The 18,798-nt window shown below is 41.5% G+C and overlaps 1 protein-coding gene across 2 annotated transcripts in view; it reads right to left on the bottom strand.

The window, feature by feature from the left end:
* Window positions 1-18,798, bottom strand: part of LOC120518941 — a 61,620-nt gene that overhangs the window by 26,823 nt on the left and 15,999 nt on the right. For both annotated transcript variants that reach the window (XR_005631338.1, XM_039741974.1), the window contains exon 2: window positions 7,690-8,010. Coding sequence is in view for 1 of the 2 variants with exons in the window: in XM_039741974.1 (XP_039597908.1) it covers window positions 7,690-8,010 (321 nt within the window). In the remaining variant the exon portion in view is untranslated. The remainder of the gene's footprint in view (window positions 1-7,689; window positions 8,011-18,798) is intronic.

Below are 18,798 nucleotides of genomic sequence, written 5' to 3' on the forward strand. Positions count from 1 at the left end.
ATGAAAACATTATTTGTACAAAATCTTAATTTATTTATCCATTCCTAAATAATTAAATGGGCAGGCTATTTCATAACAGTGCAATACGCTGCTTGTTAAAACGGATGACTCACGCTCTTACGTGCAAGTCTGCGTGGATATTATGAACTATCGTTTCTGTTCAAGTTCTATTTAAATTTTAAATAGAAGGAATTTTTATTTAGTCGACAGAATATTATTCCGGAATAAATCAACTCAAACCTTAAATAACTTATAATATTTTGCTCTCCATAAAAATATATCCTGTCTAAATTATACAAGTTAGAAATAAAGTAAACGTTAAAAGAACAAACATTCAAATTTCTTTACTCTTATGTAATTTTATATAAAAAATAAACTTAAATTTTAAATATCCCAAAAGATTTTGCTCTCCATAAAAATATATCCTGTCAAAATTATACAAATTCAAATATGAACATGGTGCATAACAAAACCTGGAAATATAAATAAAATTTGTTCTTTTCAGCAATAACAAATCAAATCATTCAGTTGTCTTTGCTCTTATGTCATTTTATCAGATTTGGATGCCTGGCATCTTTTTTTGGCAACAAGTTCGTTTATGTTTGGTGTGAGGTTCTGTGTTGTGGAGATTCTCAGGATGGACTGCAGGTGCTCATCAGTGAGGTGACTCCTGTGTGCTGTTTTGTTAGTCTTCATGACTGAGAAGAGCTTCTCACACAGATATGTGGTACCAAACATGCACAAGGTTCGAGCCGCATGTAGACGCAGCTGGAGCATTTCTGGGAATGGAGTGAATAAACTGTGTGAGCCGTGCAGTATCGTACTTTGCCTTCAGTGTGCCATTACACTGCAGCTCAATCACCTCCATCTGAATCTGCACAGGTGCAGTTTCCACATCGATGGCAAATGGGTTGCGAAACAACTCAAAATTATTTTTTTTGTTCTTCAAAGTCACCAAAGCGCTGTGCAAACTCAGTGCACAGTGCGCTCAGTTTATCAGCAAAGTGCGTATTTGGGAACACCGTTGTGCCGACTTGGTTCAACATTACTTGGCAACAGGGAAAGTGGGGCAAGTTGCACTGGTGCATTTGTGTCTCCCATAAAAGTAGCTTCACTTGAAATCACTTTGTGATTTTGCACGGTAAAAACGTCTGCTGAAGTGTCAGATTCTTCTTTAACTCTTCTGCTTTCTGTATCTTGTGCATTGCATTCAGGTCTTTCAGGTTATCTTGATGTTTTGTCTCATAGTGCCGTCTTAGATTAAATTCTGTAATTACAGCCACATTAGCTCCACAAATGAGACACACAGGTTTACCGGCAATGTCAGTAAACATATACTCAGCCTCCCATCGGTTTTTAAAGGCTCTATGTTCAGAATCACCTTTTCTCTTCGGTATCGTGTGGGCTAGCTTCACAATAACTTGCAGCATCATAAGCTAGACTTGATTAACGCGGTAAGTGTTCGGCAAGGCAGCTGAAGCTCTGCATTATGGGATCTGTAGTTTATTGTGTTACCAGCGCTTCATATCCCCGGGCCATTAATAACAATAATACAGTATATAAAATGATCTCGGGCGGATATAATTACACGCCGGGCCGGATGTGGCCCGTGGGCCTTGAGTTTGACACATATGGACTAAATAGAACTTGAAAAGAAATATTTTTTCGAATGTGATCGCGCAATTCAGATCGAGTTGACGCACACTATAGTACATCGAGCCCGCGTGCTATTGTGGTTTTGCCTGTGTGCCTCAATAAGTTACCCTCCCTCGCTCTTACTTTTTTACCGTTCATCTAATGAATACACTGAGTATGGCTTTACCAAAACAATCATTGATCGCGAATAAAGTATCCATTATTCATAAAGCTTCAATTGGTGATCTGTCTTTCTGTGTTAACCGCATATTTTTTCATACGTCTCAAACCAAGGGGATGCGAGGCTAAAATGAATCGAGAAGCGCGCGTACATACTTAGTGCATCCCCTCTCGGGAATCGAACCTCGGCGCTAGAGGCGAATCCTTTACTATTGTGCCACACCGTGTGGTTTGTCTATTTGAGCGTAGCAGTGTAATTCGGTTTTTGTTCAGCACTCTTTGGAACTGTTGCTTTTTCTCTGCGCACTACGTCAGTTCACGTGAGCCGCTGAATATGGTTTTATATGTCACTCGCTCGCTTCTAATTGTTTCGCTGCCTTCTTAATTATATAGTGCATGTTTTCTTCAGTGCTTTTTGTAGCTCTTCCTGGTTTTCTACGTAATGCGTGATTACGTGAGAGGCGTGATGATGTCACACGAAACTCCGCCCCCCACGGCTTTCGAGCTCAACTCCATTACAGTAAATGGAGAAGAATAGCTTCTAGTAATGACCATTATGCATAGAATTTTTTTGTAAGGAAGCTGTAAGGAATGAGCCTGCCAAATTTCAGCCTTCTACCTATACGGGAAGTTGGAGAATTAGTGATGAGTCAGTGAGTCAGTCAGTGAGTCAGTGAGTCAGTCAGTGAGGGCTTTGCCTTTTATTAGTATAGATTACATATTATTATATTATATTATTATATTGTGAAATAGAACCACCAGGACACTTCCTAGAGTTGGTCATCCAGCCAAACTGAGTAACCGGTGGCAGCCTCCTTGGCAGACGGTGATTCCCCAACCACCCGCAGGGCTCCATGGGAGATGGAGTCCTCCACAGCTTGGTTGGGGCCCGGGGTGGCTGCTAGGGGGGTGCTGTCTGCTTCCAACAGCCTGGCTGGACGAGTCTTCAGGCCCACCCGGAAGTGTAATTGGTACCAGGTGGTTAATCACCTGGAATGCTTCCGGGTGGGCTATAAAAGGTCCAGCCACCACCACTCGAAGAGCCAGAGTCGGGAGGAGGAGGACTGAGCTTTAGGAGGAGTGGTGGTAGAGGAGAGAAGAAAAGTGTGTTGTGGTTCAGTGTGTGGTATTTGGGAATATGTATTGTCTGTGGGTCACGGGGAAGATGTGCGCCCACGGGTGAAGAAAAATAAAGTCTTTGTATTTTTATACGTGCCTCCGTGTCCATCTGTGTCGGGTCAGGCGCCTATATAGCACCTTTGTTACATGTACTATACAACCTATCATCTTGTGAGCTTTCTTGAACATTTCTGCATACTGTCTGGATGTAGTGATGAGTTCACTGTGACTCCTAGGTTCTTCTCATAACTGGTATTTTCATATTTCAGATCTCTAATCATGTATAACCATCCAACATTTTTCCTTCCTTCATGTAAAACTTTACATTTTTATTTACATTACAACTTTACATTTACATTTATATACTTAACCAATTTAATTTGTTAATATTTATTTAAAGTAAATAAAACCTATCCCAGCAACACTGGATATAAGTCAGAGACCAATCCTAGGCAGGACCCCCATCCATCACAGAGCAAAATCAAACAGTCCTTACACAGGGGCCAGCCACCAGTTAACCTCACATGCACATTTTTAGGAGTTTGAAAATCTTGGTATTCAAAGAAAAACCTATACTCAATTGGGGAGAACATCCATCCATTTTCTAACCTGCTGAATCCGAATACAGGGTCACGGGGGTCTGCTGGAGCCAAACCCAGCCAACACAGGGCACAAGGCAGGAACCAATCCTGGGCAGGGTGCCAACCCACCGCAGGACACACACACACACTAGGGCCAATGTAGAATCGCCAATCCACCTAACCTGCATGTCTTTGGATTGTGGGAGGAAACCGGAGCGCCCGGAGGAAACTCACGCAGACACGGGAGAACATGCAAACTCCACGCAGGGAGGACCCGGGAAGCGAACCCGGGTCTCCTAACTGCGAGGCAGCAGCGCTACCACTGCGCCACCGTGCCGCCCTGGGGAGAACATGCAAACTCCAAATGCAGAGTGCAGAATAAGTTGGTCAAGACTGAAAGCCAATCACCATTATGAAGGACTAGTGCTAACCACTGTCCACCATGCAATCTATACATAAAGCTGGTGAGGAGTAACTCTGATTTTATTTTAGAAATCCTGCCACCAATAAATTTAAGTTTTAGGAGTATTTAGTAAATTACATAGTAAATAATAATAGATAGTATTAATAAATAATAATGGATTTCTTTTTCAAATATAATTTTCTTTTTACTTATATATAAAACATCATGGCACCGGTAAGAGGCGATGTGTTTTGTGTTGCTCCTCACAAACTTTTCATTTTTGTGTCTGTAGTTTTGTTATTGTTGCTGTTTGTACTGCCTATTCGCTGTTTTATTAAGTACAACTGTACAACATTGGTAAACATCTGAGCAATAAAAGCACAAGTTGCTACTTTTGAAGTTATCGACCAGGGGCTGCTCGCCACAATAACTCGAGACCAAGGTGGCGGATGAGACCCACCCGACTACACTTGGAGGACGCTCAGGAAAAAACATGGCTGGTGTGCTAGGATTCAAGCGAGGGGGTAATGCTGAGAACTGCGTCTTCCACTGCCATAGCATTTTTCTGGCCATTGCCCAGTCTCTGGAGAACAAACTAGATGATCTCCATGGTAGACTTCATTTTCAGCGAGATCTACGTGACTGTTGTGTTTGCCTCACGGAAACATGGCTCACCGCCTGTATGCCGGATTCGGCTGTCCAGCTAGATGGCTTCTCTATTCACCGCACTGATTGGTCGGTCTCCTCTGGGAAAAAGAGAGGTGGCGGGGTATGCTTCCTCATCAACAATACATGGTGTATGCATGTGGAAGTCATTTCACAGTGTTCATCAGACCTGGAGTGTCTGCTCATCAAGGGCCAGCCGCCTTACCAGCCTCGGGAGTTTACAGCTGTTCACATGGTGGCTGTTAACATCCCCCCGCAAGCAAACACCAGTGCCGCACTTAAGGAACTGTATAGCCTCATTACAGACTGTGAAAACACACACCCCGAGGGTCTGGTTATCATTGCCAGGGATTTCAACAAAGCAAGCCTCAGGTCTGTTTACCCCAAGGGGTGCTAACACGTTGGACCACTGCTACACCGCACACAAAAATGCCTACCACTCGCTCCAGCGGCCAAACCTTGGGCAGGCAGACAACCGCTCTGTGCTTCTCCTCTCTGTTTACAAGCAGCAGTTGAAGCGCACAGTACTGGTCTTGCGAGAAGTGCACTGTTGGATCTCATAGACGGAGGAGAAACAGAGGGACTGCTTTGAATCTTTGGATTGGGATGTTTTCAAAGAGTTCTCTGAGAATCTGGATGAGTATGCCACAGTTGTCACAGGCTTCATCGGGAAATGTATGGATGACCGCATACCCACAAAGTTTGTATGCGTATTTCCCAACCAGAAACCCTGAATGTGTGCTGAAGTATGCTGATGGATCCGTGAGCGCAGCAGTGCATTTCATTCCGGAGATACACAGGCATACAAAAAGAGCAGGTATGATCTCTGAAAAGCCATTAAGTACGCAAAGCTCCAATACGCCCACAAACTGGACTCTCAGTTTAACAGCACAGCAGACACTCATCGGATGTGGCAGGGTATCCAGTTGATTACGGACTACAAATCCCGCACACACACGCGGCCACAGCTACTGCTGCTTCACTCCTGGACGAGTTGAACATGTTTTTTGCTCGCTTCAAGCTTGCTAACATGGACGGGCCTTTTCCTGACTCAGCATCCGCAAAGCATCCAGTCCAGACAGAGTCTCAGGTCGTATTTTAAAAACAGCTAGCTGCTGTCTTTACGGATATTTTTAACACATCTCTGAGAGATTCATCTGTCCCTACCTGCTTCAAGCACACAGCTATCATCTCTGTCCCAAAGAAAAATAGAGTAGACTGCCCTAATGATTATGGCCCAGTAGCACTTACTCCCATAGCCATGAAGCTCTTTGAGAGGCTGGTGCTAGAACACATCAAGGACATCATCCCTGACAGTCTGGACCCTCTCCAGTTTGCCTACCATTGCAACAGGTCCATTGAGGATGCCATCTCCATAACACTTCACATCACCCTGTCTCATCTGGAGAACAAGAACTGTTATGCCAGGCTGCTGTTTGTGAATTACAGCTCTGCATTTAACATCGTCATTCCATCCCAGCTCATCGCTAAACTCCTGGATCTGGGGCTTAGCTCTTCACTGTGCAACTGGCTACTGGACTTCCTCACCGGCTGAGCTCAGCAAGTGCGTATTGGAAGAAAATCCTCCTCCATCATCACCATCAACACTGACACCCCGCAGGGCAGCGTGCTGAGCCCCCTGCTTTACTCTCTCTACACACATGACTGCGTAGCTAAGCACAGCTCTAACACCATCCTCAAGTTTGCTGACGATACCACTATAATAGGTCTGATCAGCGAGAACAATGAGACGGCCTACAGGGAGGAGGTCAGGCTCCTGGCAGAATGGTGTCAGGACAACAACCTCACCCTCAACATTAGCAAAACTAAGGAGATGATTGTTGTTTTTTACAAACAGGCAACAGAGCACAGCCCCATCTACATTGGTGGTGAGGTTGTGGAGCAGGTCAGCAGCTTTAGGTTCCTTGGAGTCACCCTCACTGATGACCTGAAATGGTAAAGTCACACTGCGGCAGTAGTCAAGAAAGCCCAACAGTGCCTGTACTTCCTCAGGAGACTGAGCAAGGCCCATGTGTCCTGCACAACCCTGTGCAGATTCTACAGGTGTACTGTGGAATCCATCCTGACAGGATGCATCTCATCCTGGTACAGCAAATGCTCAGTTCAGGACTGTAGAGCTCTGCAGTGGGTGGTGAATACAGCACAGCAGATCATGGGCACACAGCTCCCTGCAATCCATGACATCCACACTACACGCTGTCTCAGGAAAGTGAACCGTATCAGGCGGGACCCCAGCCACCCTGCGCTGTCATTTTTCACCCTTCTCTTATCTTGGAAGCGGCTAAAGTCCATTGAGGCGCACATCTCCAAGTTCAGGAACAGTTTCTACCCAACTACAATCAGACTCATGAACAATCAATAACCTTGTGTTACCTTTACTGTTACCTGCACATATACTTCTGCACTATCTCTATTTATTCCTAGGATTCTGGTTTTATTTATTTACTTATTTATATTAATTTATTTGTTGTGTTTTTGTTTTTGTTTTTTTTGTCTATGTTCACTGTCTGCGGGGGCACATGCAAGTAAGCATTTCATTGAACATGGTATTTGTACACATGACAATAAAGAATTGAATTGAATTGAACTGAACCAGGGTCCATTTAGTCAAATTTCTTTGCAAGTTCACAGCCAAACTTTATTTTGAACAATTAACTCAGTTAACATGCTTACATTTTAGTAAAATATAATATATAAGTGTTTTGCATTATCTTAACTTAATGCAGTGCTTCTCAATTATTTTCTGTCATGCCCCCCCTAGGAAGAAGAAAACATCTCGTGCCCCCCACGCGACTATAAATAGTATCATTTGTCTATAAAATTGTTATAAGTACACCTCTGCATAACACTGTATCCTTATTAACGTATAAGAGAATAAAAAGAAAGAAATATGGACCAATTTACAACAAAGAATAGCTTTATTAAATGTAACAGAAAAGATTTAAAGTGCATTCTAAATTCAAAAAAAATTTAAAAGAAAAATAAAAAAGCATGTTGCCCGAGGTCAAACGCGCCCCCCTTGACGGAGCCACCATCAGAATGTAGGTTAGGTAAAGATTAATGTAACATACTTTAAAAGCTTACCTTGAACAACAAGTTGATAAACAATTCTTTGAACCATTATAGAGTGGTTCCTGTATATTGCAGTATAGTTTCCACTGTCTTCTTTGCTTAAGTTTGTCAACTGCAAAGAATAAGTGGAACACTTGAAGTTAATTTTCATAGCAAATGTAGAGGACACATCTTCTGTACAGCTTTTAGTGACTTCATGAATTCTTTTTTCTTTTTTCATATTTTTGTAATACCAGGAAAATTCATCATGTGTTATTTCTTTGGGGCTGTTTGGATGGAGTATTATATTACTCTGCCTGGATGCATATATAGTTGAAAGCAGATCACAGTGCACTAGAAAAAAAATGAAATATTTGTTAGTCTTAGTTAGAATACTAGATTTAGAGGTAAATTGTGATTCTTCAGATTAATGCAATTAATGTTGATAGTTTACTGAGCTGTGGAAACTACACTATGAAACTGGAAGTGAAAAGTCAAAGAAATCTCTACACATTGAGTTATTGATAAAGTTTTACTAAATTGCAGACAGTTAGCTTACAGTTCTCTAACTCAAGAGTAGAAACGCAATGCAATTCTCATGCATTTTACTTATAAAGACAGCAACATTGAAACTGGCATTTACTTAATTTATTCTTAAAAATTGCTCTTTATTTATAAATTCATTTAGCGTTACACGGTTATGTTTATTAAAGTTAAAACTAAACACCAAATGATATGGAATAGAAACACAAATTGCATGCTGAAAACAAAAGCATCATGCAAATCTGTATACAAAAATACACATGTAGTGACAGTGAGAGCCTTTGTGGGTCACCCTAAATGCCATAGTCCAAACCTTATCCATAGAGATTGAAAGTTAATTTTTAAAATTGTAGAGGGGACTCCTGCTTTTAATGTAGCTCTGATGTTGGCTGATGTTGGACCTGGAGACCAGGGGCCTCATTTATAAACAGTGTGTACACACAAAAATGTTGCGTACACCCGTTTCCACACTCACTTCTAGATGTATAAAAAGCTAAACTTGGCGTAAAGACACACACATTTTCACGACAGGGTCCCCCTTGCATACGCATGTTCATGCTCGGTTTTACAAACTGCTGGCACCCAGCGTCAAAGCAGTGCTACGGTTTCTGTGGTCTAATTATCTTTTTTATATCTATGATACAGGTTTTATCAAATACACCAAAATTAATTGCATATCGTTTGCAAATTTAATTCACTTGATTGTAATAATTCTGTAACAATATTATGTTGCACGGAATGGATAAACTATTCCAGCTGCCATGGTTGCTTTAGCATTGTTAGAAGACAACGCAAATGGAAGAACTAGAAGAGAGCACATATGTACAGATGATGAGGACTTCTAAGTCGATTTTAATTACCAAGAGCTATCCTCTTGGAACTGTGTGTTGAACTGGTGCCAGCTTTACAAAGGCAGACTTTGAGGAATTGTGCTTTACCTGCTCCTTTACAAGTTCTGCCCACTCCTGGGTTTTTAGCCACAGGAGCTTTTCAACGTGAACTTGCTGATGTTTGGGTATTTAGAAATAGAAAATTTTTCCTTGTCTCCAGTTCACTTTGGCTGAAATTCTTTTTTTTAAGCAAACACTGAACAGAAGGTGATATTTATATTGATTTGCATATTAAAATATGCAAAATTCTGGGAGGAGTTTGGGTAGGGCTGTAGGTGCGTGCAAATGTGTTAAATTTCACGTTTGTTGGGGTTTGTAAAGGGGAAATGCCTGGAACATGGCATATGCACAGATTTATGCATCTGGATTTTTTTGTGTGTATGCCAGCATTTCTCAACCTTTAAGTATTTGCGACCCGAATTTTCATAACAGTTTTAATCGCGCCCCCCCATCATTTTTTGAAATGTTGATGCATATTTTATTATACCTACTTAACTTTTATCGACATTTATCTAACTCTATATTTATTGTTCCAGTATCAGAATGTAGTTTAAGTTAATTTGTTTTGGTTTTAACAGATGTTTTTTTCATATTTTTGATTCTTGTTTTCTTTTTTTCACATCTTTATGCCCTCCTTTATGTTACTTCGCGCCCCCCTTGGGGGGCCCCACAGGTTGAGAACCACTGGTGTATGCACATTTCCACTTTTGTCCGTACACCATGTTTTAGTGTGAATTCTACATATGGTGTTATACATGATGCCCCAGGTATGTTGCTGTGGAGTTTGGTGATTAAATGGACCATTAATAATAACTTTTAACACCATTAATGATGGAGCTAAAGTATTTTAGTAGCTATCCATCCATCCATCTTCCAACCCACTATACCCTAACACAGGGTCACAGGTGTCTGCTGGAGCCAATCTCAGCCAACACAAGAACCAATCCAAGGATGGACAACAACCCACCACAGGACACACACACTCACACACCAAGCACATGCTAGGGACAATTTATTATCGGCAATGCACCTAACCTGCATGTCTTTGGACTGTGGGAAGAAACCCACACAAACACTGCGAGAACATGCAAACTTCGAAACAAATCCAGGTCCCCTTACTGCGAGATAAGTATCATAAATATTCCTATGTAACAGTGAAGTATTTATTTTGTTGCAATTGATAAATCAGAGCTCCAATGACTAATCACCTTCCAATAAATGATTGAATCTACTGAAGTTTTATTTGTCATTTTCCAGTTTGTTTTCATTTTAGTAGGTCATTGAGCAGCACAGTGGATTCAGTATCTTTGGTTGTAAGCCCATATCTGGTCATTGTCTGTGAAGAATTTGCACATTTTTCTCCAGGTCTGCATGGGTTTTTCTTCATGCACCCTGATTGGCCTCCCACATACACAAAGACATGCTGTTCGGTTAATTGTTGATTTAAATTTGGTCCTTGTAAAGTTGTGTGTGATGGTGCCCTGAAATAGATCTGCTTAATTTCATTGAATATTTCCTGCCTTTTGCCCAGTGTTACTGAGACAGACTCCAGCTCCCCTGACCCTGAACTGGATTAAGCAGGTTTGAGTATGGCATTGCAACTCATGAACCTGATAGACAGAATGTTCTCCTTATATATGTCAAACTGCTAATGTTCTTAACCTTGCTCTCTCCTCCTAATGACTCTTTTTCTAAACAAGATCAATTATTGTGTTTGTCATTATATCTCCTGTTATGAACAGACAGTGATGGGCTGCATTTGAACCAAGGGAGTAGGTCATTCAAGAATTATTTAAACTAAGGAATGGTAGGGCTGGATTTTCAGGACAGGCATGGTGTGTACCTTGAGGAAGAGAAAACATTTTTATTATTTAACTCACAAATATCAAGCATTAAGGGACTAACTTGCATCATTTATAAGAAACTGCTGACCTTTTGATAATTACAGAACAACCTGTGATATTACAAAATCAGCTGTGACCAGTTTCAGAACTCTTGCTTAAACTGGTTTGAGCATATTGATAAAGACTTGGGTGTGTAGCTAAATTCCTCCTGGCTATTGCGCAAAAACACTGCATGCCTAAACAAGATAAGATATTGATCACTAAATCTTGCTATGGTAAGTGCTGCTTTGAACATGTAACAGATCTACTTTAAAAGAGAGAAACTCCTTGGAACGTAAGGCTGTCTGATCTGACCAGGCTGACTGAGCTGGGAATCTGCAGTCTCTTTAAAACTCACCAAGAATAAAGAAATAGTTTTTTCATTTTTTATTGGTGTTTGCCTGCTGTTGTCTCGACATTCGTCCATAGTTTTTGGTGCCCTCTGTGAGGACAGAGACGGCCAAGCGACTCCTTGAGCAGGATCGTCCAGAGGACCAGCAAAAGGACCGATTCCGGCCGGATCAGGAGGACCAGCTCCGGAAAAAGTTAGGACTGGCCTGCCTCGGGCGACTCCTGCATGGGGAATCCTTGACCTCCTCTGATTCCTCCTGAAAGTCGAGTAAACTGGGAACATCCAGGCAGGAGGAAAAATTCTTGGTGAGTAGACCAAGGGAGTCCGACCGGGGAAAAGAAACCAGGCAGTGAGTGGACTGGAATGTATAGATAAGATCTTGGAAATAAAACAGTGTAAAGATTATGAATGTTAAGGACGTGAGTTAGTACACTCCCTAGGAAATGAAGAAGAAGTCTCTTAGAGGCTTAAAAGTAAAATAAAGGAAGGGAGTGGGAAGAATAGATAAATAACTGAACATTTTGTGATTGGGAAAGAGCACTGTCACGGGTGAGCGAGACTCTTTGCTCTAACGGTCTGATTATATCCTGTACTCAACTGGTCACTCAGGGAACTGATCAACTAGACAGCGGTAACCAGCGGCCTTCAGGTGAAGTTGTCAGTCTGCTAATCAGGTTGATTTTCCCAGTGGACCGGGGTACAGGAGGGATTGGGAGTGAAGCGACAATTGGGGCTGGTTTAGCAAAAAGAGTGTGGAAAACTTACTTACCATGGGGTAAACTAATAGCAAACCGGTTAAAACTCCTTTGGGAAACAAAAAGCATGAATGCACGTACTTATCTGTGACTGAGTAAAGACTAATTGATTGAACTATTCCTGTCTTCCTCGGGTGTTACTTCCACTGTTTATTTGGCACCCGAATAGTTCCCCTTGTGTTGGAGATCCCAAGTGAAAGTGCGAATTGCAGACATGAATAAGATTGGTGACCGCTGAGTACAACTGCTTTACCGTCCGGGAGAGGTACTTGGGACATAACGATAAAAGCACCTCTTGATATGAGACGGAGTCTTAAATAGACTCATAATTAGAAGGGAGAGGTGGAAGTTTAATAAAAAGGGAAAGTACGTTCCGGTCAGGGATTCGCTAAAGAAAGAAATTGAAAAAACAGGCTGTGAATGAGGAGCCTCTGTTCAGAGGATTGTTTCAGAAAACACACCAAGAAAAAAAAATGGCTCTCCAAGACAGTACATAGAACAGAAAACAGGGTTAGATTTAAAAAAAAAAATTATAATTAAAGTTATTATTAAAATTGTAATGAACAGAGCAGGGGCATGTGGCCAGTAGAAGGCTCTGGTGATATGAGTGAACTACAGGAAGTTAGGAAGATTGTATATAGAAATGCACTAGGGTGCTGTAGTCGAGAAAATGGAAATGTTGAATAGATGGGAATTGATAATTAAAGATAGAGCCTTGAATGCTATGCAGAAGTGCAATGAGGGACTGCAAAGCCAAAATAAAACTTATTGCAGAAAGAGAAAAGTTGTTCTTGATAATGCAAGAACCGTCCCAAAAGTCCGGATAAAAGAAGGAAGAATAAATAAATAAAAATATATGAAATAGAATAAGAACAGATTATACCTTGATTTAGCGACAGCATACGTTTAAACTCCCTTTGAGGAGAATAGTCTATAACCACCCCTTGGGGCAGCTGGAGGAATTAATGAGAGAGAGGAAGAAGATGGTCCCGATGATTTCTAAAACAAACAGTTTCAGCCAGAGAGGGATAAAGAAGAGGGAGAGGGTAGAGATCACCGTCGGCCTCAGTTACAATCGGTGCAAGCAAGTACTGCGGCACAAAGACACAGCTTGGGCAAAATGATGCCTAATAAGACCCGATTCTGACCCCTCAGGGTCAAACATGAATATGAAAGAATGGAATTTCAAGCACCATTAATACAAGTGCCCTTTCCGCAATATAATGTACAGCAGCCTGACTCAGATTAAAACTGTCCCACCTTCATGGTGCAAAGAAACTGGGACCTGCAAGAATTAAAAGAGGTGGTGCAGGAATTGCTGAACCAGTTAATGACAGCGGAGAAACAATTAGATGACATGTATAAATCAAATGCTGCAAAATGGATTCAGGTCCTTAGAAGGAAAGTCCTGGCTGGAATGATGCGATAGGGCAATGGACAGAGACTCTGGGACAACAGGGGGTTGATAGTGGCCAGTTCAGTGTTCAGTGGACAGTTACAAGCACAAATAAAAGCAAAATATATCAGCACTCTAATGCCCAGTGAACTTGTTTGGACAAGACTTGATGGCCCGCCTGTGCCTTTGCATCTCAGTTATGAAAAAGGGAGTGAAGGTCACATCAGAACAACACGCCGCCGTTGCACTGACCACCACCATTACATGCTCTTATGCTGCCTTGATTGTTCATGTTTTTCTCAAAATAATAAAAATATCTGCTGTTCTGGGTTCCTCTTGGATTACAGTGTTCAAAATCATTTTACTGTATTGCATGATTTTTTGGACTGTATTATGATGAAGTCTGGCTCTTGGACTTTTTAGCTGCTGCTGTCTGAAAAAGAGACTATTTGCATAACGAACTGTTATATCCCAGCAGAATTGGCTGGAGCAGTATTACTCTTTTGTTACAACAATCGCTTTTCTTCTGGAGTAGTTCTACCACATACCCCCATTGCTAAATCTTCTCGTTTTCAGTGGCATAATGTAAGACAATGGGTATTAGCATGTCCAGAAGGGGAGGATTGGGAGTATGTGGGACCTAATATTTAGTTCACCCAGATAGATCTGTTAAGAAAATTGCAGTAAAACTAGTTGTACCTGTAACCCAATCCGTTCTGTCATTTATCTTTCACCTCTCCACCTACACCTATGCTGTTTACCCTTCAAATCTTTTAGTTAGATTCGCTCCACTCACCTCTCTGGGTACAAGGGAAATAATATTGTGTCTGAATAGCTCATGTTGAACTCTTGGTCATTTTCCCAAAGTCATCCTTCCGTTTACATTGTGCACAATATCTTGTTTCGTTTGAGACTGAGACCGGTATTACAATTGTTTATGCTGATTTAGTTAAGCGGGGTGCTATTATTCTGATCCAATACTTTCCTGTTCTTCCAGTTAGAAAGCAGATGATTCATGACAGTTCATTCAGGACCTCAGTTGAGTCAATGCTGCTATACACCCTAGGACTCCTATAGTCAACAACAACATTAATTTATATAGCACATTTTCATAAAAAAAATGTAGCTCAAAGTGCTTTACATAATGAAGAATAGAAAAATATAAGACACAGTAAGAAAATAAAAGAACTCCCGAAAAAGTCCCGAAACCTTCCACTATTCTCTCTACTGTCCCGGCCACTGCTATGTGTTTTTCTGTTACTGATCTTGCGAATGTTTTCGTTTCAATTCCTGTACACCCTGACTCTCAGTTCTGATTCTCATTCACTTTAAAAAGAAAGCGTTGGACCTGAACTGTGACGCCGCAGGGATATACAGAGGCTCTGTGTGAGTGCGTGCATGTGTGTGTGCGCATGTTCGTGTTCGTGTGTGTTTGGACAAGAATTAGAAAAGATAAAAAAAAAAAAATTAAAAGGTTATTGGCCAAAGGGGCATGGTGTCCTGGTGTAATATGTAGATAAGTTGCTTTTATGTTCTGAGGCTCAGGAATAATGCGAAGAAGACACAAAGGCTTTGTTAGTTTTACTAGTGGAAATCGGGCACAAATTGTTCCGGAAAAAGTTGCAACTGGTTGAAAGAAAAATGAAATACCTGAATCATGATTTGACTTCAGGGGAATGTGCACAGTCTGCAAGACGGAGAGTTATGTCTGTTCTTGGAATTTTATGATATTGCCGGCAATGGGTTAAAAAAGATTTTTTTTTTTTTTGTTGTTGAAAAGCCCAGCCACTCCAAGATTTAGCGACCTATTCTAATTTGGTTTTGACTGATAAAATTTCATGGGCGGAGCAGGCAGAGAAGGCTTTAACCGATATAAACTAAATTTTGATGTCTGCGCCTGCATTAAGAGTTCCGGACTATGGTAGTCTTGTCCTTTCACTCTGTTTGTGAACGAGAAAGGGGGGTGTATGACTAAAGTATTAACTCAACAACAAGGAAATAGACAATGACCGGTCACATACTATTCTAAAAAAAATTTTAATAAATAAAACTGGATCCAGTGGCCACTACAATCCCAGCCTGTTTAAAAAGCAGCTGATGCAATAACCATATTAGCATGCTCAGATGTTCTCATGAGTTTATTAACTGTTAAGGTACCACATGCTGTACATTCCATCTTAGTACAGACAAAAACATCTCATTTGACAGGTGCGCTTGCGGTAGTGAAGTGTGAAGCTCACAAGGGGAAAATGAATCCAGTGAGTAAGGGAAATGCGCAAGCACACATGTGGGCAAAGAAAACCGCCCGGGATCCTATTTCACACTAACCTCTTTATTTCTATAACAAAAGGAGTTTTATCTCTACAAATTATAGCAACGGGAAAGGAGATAAAGATCCGAAAGAAATTTCGATCCATCCATTAACTAAACATCCTTTTTTCCCCAAAAGCTTCTTTCTAGGTATTGCAAAGGCTGCACATGGTTTGGCCCACCCTTCCAGCAGATGCAATGATGGCACAGGTGCAACAATCCTGTCACGCCCGAGGTTTTTCTAACTTTGCTGATTAGTTATGTAAGAAGTTTACACTATGGCAAAGATTTAATGTAGGAAAAGGCTTGCAGGTCTGGGTAGTGCCTTACATATAGAGTGCATGAACAAGTGAGGAAACGTGGTGAACTACCTCACTACTGCAAGGGCAATACACTATCAAAATGTACTATGTACCCTGTCAAATGTCACTACTGAAAGATGCTCAACTCTGAATCTGGCCACCTTACTCCCAACTGAGGGAGGGGGGAACCACACGACTGCCATGATGAGATAACCCCTAGGAAACTCCACTAGAAACAGGAGAAGTACTTTATGTGGACAGCTGTTCCTTGCGAATAGACGACAGAACACTCTCCACCAGTTATGCAATGGTCAAAGGAGACCACTTACTTGAATCAAATCGAATCTCTTCTAGTTTAAGCGCACAAGCAGCTGAGTTAATAGCTCTCACTTGAGCTTGCCAGTTGTCTGAAAGGAAAGTCATAACCATTTACTCAGATTCCAGATCTGCCTTTGGAGTCTTCCATGATCATGGGGCATTATGGAAATTAAGGGGATTTAAAACCAGTACTGGCAAGCCCATACAACATCCAAAATTAGTGGAATCCCTTCTCAAAGTTATAACAAAACCATTGAAACTGGCAATAGTTAAATGCCAAGCCCATACTGGGAAACAAGATCCAGTTAGCCTAGTAAACAAACTAGCTGACCATTTTGCTAAACAGGCCGCCTGTAATAACACACCAGTCTCTTTATTCCAACAGAAGGATGACAAAGACCCTGATAATCAAATTATTTCTTTACAGAGCTCTGCCACTGACCGAGAAAGGATAAAGTGGTCCCAAGAAGGATCCCTCTCTGCTGGGGTCTGGACCCATAAGCAAACTAACAAACCTTTCCTCCCAAAGGCTTCTTTTCCAGGAATGGCAACATCGCACACGGCCTGGATCACGCAGAGAAAGACGCTATGACTCAGGAAGTCGAGTGACATTGGGAAACCACAGGTTTCTCTGCATATGCTGAACAATTCTGTAGACGATGCGCACTATGCCAAAGGTTTAATGTAGGTAAAGGTACTCAGATAAGCCCCGACGTCACTCCTAACCCAATGGGTCCCTTTGAACACCACCAAAAGGACTTCATTGAGTTAACACCATCTAAAGGCTACCATTATTGCTTGGTAATTGTCGATGTGTTCTCAAAAAACTGTGGCTAAAGCTCTGATAAAAGAAATTATTTCAAGATGGGGAATACCACAGAAACTGCAGGCCGATAACGGTACCCATTTTGTGAAGTCTGTAATAAATGAGCTGACTACTTGGCTCCAGATAGATGTGCATCATTACTGCAAATACCATCCCCAAAGTGGAGGTATTGTAGAAAGGTGCAATGGTACCCTAAAATCAAAATTGACAAAAATCTGTGAGCAGACAAGCTTAGCCTGGCCAGATGCTCTACCCCTGGCCTTGATGGGGTTGAGAGGAAGGACACATCGGCAGTTGGGACTGTCGCCATTTGAAATTGTAACTGGACGCCCCATGCCCGTTGGCATGGTTATCAGAAATGTCACTCTGCATACTGTGGACAATGATCTTCTCTCCAGTCTTACCGGTCTCCAAGCCTCCCTGAAGGAAGTCCACAGACAGGTTAACTAGGCTTGGCGGACCAGTCCCCCACTGACAGAGTTCCAGATTCCCTTTGGAACCTGGATACTGGTCAGAGACACCCAAAGGAAACATTGGCATCAACCTAGCTGGAGGGGAACCATTCCCGGTGCTGCTATCTGCACTCCACATGCCGTGATGGTTGAAGGACTCTTTTCTTGAATGCACATCTCTCACTGTAAAAAGTGGACTGAATCATTAAGCTGTTGCTATTTTTTGGTTTCTATGTTGGGACTCTGTCAAGGGATTATTCCCTTTGTTTTAGGGGGTTATCTGTGATATAAGTGGTTGAAGGTTACTGCTACATAATTAAGAACAGATTCTTGTTATGCATGCACGACTGCTAAACCCAATCTCCTAGTTGTATCCCTTCCCAATAATCTTTTTTACACATAACTTTCCTGGTTGCCCTTTTAAGTGTATCTTAATGTCAGGAAGTACATGCTAGAAAGACTCCTAACTGAAAAATGAGGATTGTGTGTGTTGTGTTCAGCAACAGTTTGCTGTAACCTTATTCCTAACAACACTGCCCTGACAGTTTCATTACCTGTGCTTTAGCTAGCCTCACCTCCCTATCTATCTAATTAGCAGAAAACTGTGAAACACCTGCCTCTTTTTTTGAACTCTTCCAAAGATTGGTTCGGTTCTTGGGCTGGTTGGATTAAAATTATTCTCATAACTGTCCTTATTTTTCTGGCAGTTTTCATGCTCTTGAGTTGCTGTCTTATCCCGTGCATCTGAGCCCTTCTACAAAGGTTTAACGCTTCCATTACTAAGGCTCCCAGTACTAACCTTTTCTTCCATCCCCAACCCTTTCCCGAACTCTGATGATGCAGATGTCTTATTATTTAATGTGCACATTTTATGTGCAAAGGGGGGAATTAAGGAAGAGAAAACATTATTATTATTTAACTCACAAATATCAAGGACTGTATTTTGAATTAATCATGCTGCAGAGAGCTATATGATTTGTTCCTCATTTATGCAGAAAAAGAATTAAGCTGTGTGCACAGCATTAAGGGACTAACTTGCATCATTTATAAGAAACTGCTGACCTCTTAATAATTACAGAACAACCTGTAATATTACCAAATCAGCTGCGACCAGT

Source organism: Polypterus senegalus, chromosome 18 (genome assembly GCF_016835505.1).
Source record: "Polypterus senegalus isolate Bchr_013 chromosome 18, ASM1683550v1, whole genome shotgun sequence".
In the NCBI taxonomy this organism is placed as follows: Eukaryota; Metazoa; Chordata; class Cladistia; order Polypteriformes; family Polypteridae; genus Polypterus; species Polypterus senegalus.